Genomic DNA, 3,919 nt, shown 5'->3' on the forward strand with positions numbered 1-3,919 from the left:
TGTTTATGTCAAGTATTATGCAGAAATTTCAAAGAAAATCAAGGTATGCATTATGTGATCAAGCTGTTGGAATTAAAAATACTACGAGTGGCTGGATCGTTTTTAAAGTGATAGACTTCTATCTTGCAACAGTGGATTACAGAGTATTTGCATCTGGATCGCAGGACCAAGGCTGTAAGTATGCCCCCCAGGAAATCACGAAATTAGTCCATATACATACTCATGATGATTAACATCTTTTCACTTCAGTGGTTAGAATTGGATACTAGAGCATGGAGGCAAGCATTGAGGATTGCAACTGACTTTGCCCATATTACTGTTCGTTTAGCTGCTTTTGCTTATAATGTAAGATATCTTGTCTTTTGCTAATTGAGGTGTTGATCGCTGGTGTTACTCACAATCTGGTCAATTTGATTCAGGAGTACATTCTTGAGATGGATAAGAATGCGTCCCTCAAGGACATAGATCTTGTCTATTTTGAGATCTGGAGGCGTGTCGCTAAGAAAAATGTTGGCATCCTACCTACTACATAAAGCATTTGTGTAATAGAGCACTACTGACATGCTTTGTGATTCTGCATATTTCTTACGGTTTCACAAATATTTCAGTTAAGTTACATTGATGCTGTGAAGGAAGTATATGAAATGGACAAGTTCGATGTACACAAAAGGAGACTAGATGGTGAACTGAAAGGGGTTCCTGCCATCGCAACAATAAAAGCATATGTAAGTTGGTGTCTTAATTTGGAGCTGTTGTGCAGATTTGTATGGCCCCTAACTGTGACTTTTTGTTGTCAAAAATAAACATGCAATATATTGCCAATATCTAATTTCATCTGTTTTATCTTTCTAGATGCAGTATGTTGTCCGACAAGGTGGCATTGACGCGAAGGTAAGTAGGGTACTGTAGGTTCGACATGGTGATACATATTTTACTGCAATATGTTGCTGATATTGATATGGCCTTTGTGTAGACCGAAGAGGATAAAGCTCGGGATGTGTTTAGGAAGTTATCTGTCAGTATGGTATTGTCTTGATGAATCCTCTATGATTATTTGTTTTGTTTTGAGAAAAAACCCTCCGAATTTATATGTGGTCATGATTGTTGTTTTGTATATAACTGGTTCTCTTGTTCAGCATAAAGCAATGAACATGGCTCAGTACGCTCAGAAAAAGTTGGATTTAGCAGATGAGCTGAAGTTGGACAAAGAGGTATGCTAATAACTCTATTCATTGTCAAAGTAATGTTGCGTCCCGAGATTTGAGGGAAAAAAGAAACAGAAACTTATTTGCACGCACTTTTACAGGGTGGAGTTGTTCCATTGGAAAGACCCTTCGAGTTCTGAGTAATGGAAAGACTAGATTTGTCACTTTTGGCCTGAAATGAGTGTATTATCCATTATCTCATCTGTAGTAATGGAAAGACTAGAAATCTGTACCAATTCTGACGCCGCCTCTTCCACTGCTGACAGATGGTTGTTTTTTGAAAGTAGCATTGATGGTTGTTGCAACTGAAGAGGAGGGTAATTCAATACTTGTACATTGTCGGTTGGGGCATGTGTCTTGTGATACTATGGCCAAAGAACTGCGTTCTGCGCCCGACATGCACACGATGCTGCACATCTGACCATCGATACTGAAAACCAAATCACAGCGACACACACGACACAGTCTGTGTTGGAATAAGCCACGGTGGTGGTGACCATTGTGTGTGCTGGTCGAGCCGGGCACTGGTTCGTGGCCGTGCCGAGTCCGTAGGTGTGTTCTCGGCTCTATAACACCTACGTGCGTGTATGCCCCGGTGGTGCGTCAGTCCGTGCTCGCGTTTGTGTCCACGGTGGCAGTCTAGGTCAGGCAATGGTGTGCGCCATGGCTTGGTAAGTAGTTGCAGCATGCATGGAGTTTGTTGGCTGCGTGATAGGCCTAGTCCTTGACGTTGGAGCGAATCAAGGAGAGCTGGCTAGCTTAGTGCGTGTGTGTGCATGGTTAGTTAGTGGCCTCATGTGAGAGCATCTCCAACAGGCGCCGGTCGCGCCGCGCGCAAAAAATACATATGCCGCGCGCGCATCGGCTGGTTTGGCGCGGCGCGCTGCGCCCGCTCCAGCAGCCGCGCTAAAATGCAGCGCGCGCGCCGCTCCAACAGCACGCAAAAAAAGCAGCGCGCGCTCATTCTAGGCTAAAATGTAGGCATTGGAAAATAGATAGATTGTATAGATTTTAAAACGATACAAAGATATTTTACATCCGAAACATAGATTGCATAATAATTAAAAACGACAAACGATAAAAAACGAGATAGATTGCATAAAAAAACTACTCTAAGTCGCTATCATCACTATCATCACTATCATCACCATTATCCTCCTCGGCGGTGTCGTCCGAGGTATCCAGCCAGATGTCCAACCACCGATCATCGTTCGGCGTGAAGAACGACTGCCCACCTGCTGCAACGAGATCGGACTGCGCGTTCGCCAACGCCTTGCGCCGACGCCTGTCCAACCGCGCCTTGTGGCACCTTCGCGTGTCCTCCTCGCGACGCCTTGCCCAGTAGGCCTGCTCGTAGGCGACGTCCTCCGGGTGGCGGTGGCGCCACTCCGCCATGACCCGCTCGTCCTCCTGGGCGACGAGGAGGTGGCGCTGCCGCTCGGCGTGCTCCAAACGGTCTTGTGCCATGTTCAGAGGCGGCGGCGGGGCACGGTCGAGCGCTTGCTGGAGCGTGTAGACATCCTGGAAGTTCATCTGCCCGCGCGGCCGGCCTAGGCGCCACGCTGTCTCGTCGTACGCGCGGCCGGCCTCGCGCGCCGTCCCGTACATGCCGGGGCCAAGCCGGAGATCGCCGGAGCGTATCTCCGCGTAGTAGCCGTCGTTGGGGCGCAGACGGACGCCGCGGTAGCCGGACGCTCCTCGGCGGCGCGGCGGCATGGCGGCGCGTCGGTGGCGGGGTGCTGAGGCGGCGGAGGCGCGTCGGTGGCGGGGCGCTGGAGCGGCGTGTGGCAGAGAGAGGAAGAGGAGAAGAGGAGGCGTGGAGAGGCGCGTGGCGTGCGCCGCACTTTATAGGCGCGCCGGAAGCGGTGCGCAAAATATGGCGCGCGAGCTGGCGCCTTTTCGCGCGCGCGCAAGCGGTTCCCGCGCGTGTGGTTTTCCCGCCCCCGCTGGAGCGCGGCAAAACGCCCCGCGCGCGCTAAAGACTGCGTTTACCGCGCGCGCGTCGTTTTCGTTGGAGATGCTCTGATGGCCGGATAGTGCATGCGTCGGTTAGTTGGTTAGTGCGTGAGTGGCACAAAATCTGGGCAGGTTGTTGCTCCAGCTGAGTGCATTCTTGTGTGTGGGGCCGTATGCTACTTAAGCACTTATACTCACACGTTTGTTTCATGGGAGTCCAGAGAGATAATAGGTCAAGATGCAGGCGTTCGTCGCCGGAAAATCCTTTGTGTGCTCCACTGTCCTTCTTCTTCTTCCTTGCGTTCTCGTCGAGAGAGAAAAAAGTGAACGTGCAGCTGAAGGTGTTCCGGACTCCAATAGGCTGGGCCAACTTTGGACGAAGCTGCTGACGTTCTCAACCACGATTCCCTGCACCGTCAGCGCCTCTGCGTCCGACTATATGGTGATCGCGTTGCAGGCGGCGCGTCTTACAGCGCCTGCTTCTCGGCTACAAAGTTGGCGTTCTCCGCGACCATGGCCGCGAGCTCACCATAGATTTGGCCCTCGGGCAGCCAATGCTGTTAACATCGGCTGCTCCTCCGCCATGATAGAAAACCAACTCGTTTTCAAAAGCACGACGAAGTACGTAGTACCCCTCGACTTAACTACAAATCGTACACGGATACTAATGGTTCTTTTTATTTAATGGAAACACGGATACGAATTCTAACGTGACTCAAACTAGTACTACTACTCCAAAGTCCAAACCAAATAGGGAT

The 3,919-nt window shown here is 50.1% G+C and overlaps 2 protein-coding genes across 2 annotated transcripts in view; both read left to right on the forward strand.

The window, feature by feature from the left end:
- LOC123057277 (uncharacterized) overlaps positions 1 to 369 on the forward strand; it is a 3,045-nt gene extending 2,676 nt beyond the window's left edge. The window contains exons 3-4 of the mRNA XM_044480345.1: positions 133 to 174; positions 250 to 369. Coding sequence (XP_044336280.1) covers positions 133 to 174; positions 250 to 369 — 162 coding nt within the window. The remainder of the gene's footprint in view (positions 1 to 132; positions 175 to 249) is intronic.
- Positions 75 to 1,345, forward strand: LOC123057279 (uncharacterized). Its single transcript, XM_044480346.1, has 8 exons — positions 75 to 174; positions 250 to 345; positions 420 to 509; positions 609 to 725; positions 853 to 891; positions 974 to 1,024; positions 1,137 to 1,211; positions 1,307 to 1,345. Exons 3-8 carry the CDS (start codon positions 435 to 437, stop codon positions 1,343 to 1,345), a joined length of 396 nt encoding a protein of 131 aa, XP_044336281.1. The 5' UTR covers positions 75 to 174; positions 250 to 345; positions 420 to 434.
- Positions 1,346 to 3,919: the final 2,574 nt, after the last annotated feature.

The sequence above is a fragment of the Triticum aestivum genome, chromosome 3A (assembly GCF_018294505.1).
Source record: "Triticum aestivum cultivar Chinese Spring chromosome 3A, IWGSC CS RefSeq v2.1, whole genome shotgun sequence".
Classification (NCBI taxonomy): domain Eukaryota; kingdom Viridiplantae; phylum Streptophyta; class Magnoliopsida; order Poales; family Poaceae; genus Triticum; species Triticum aestivum.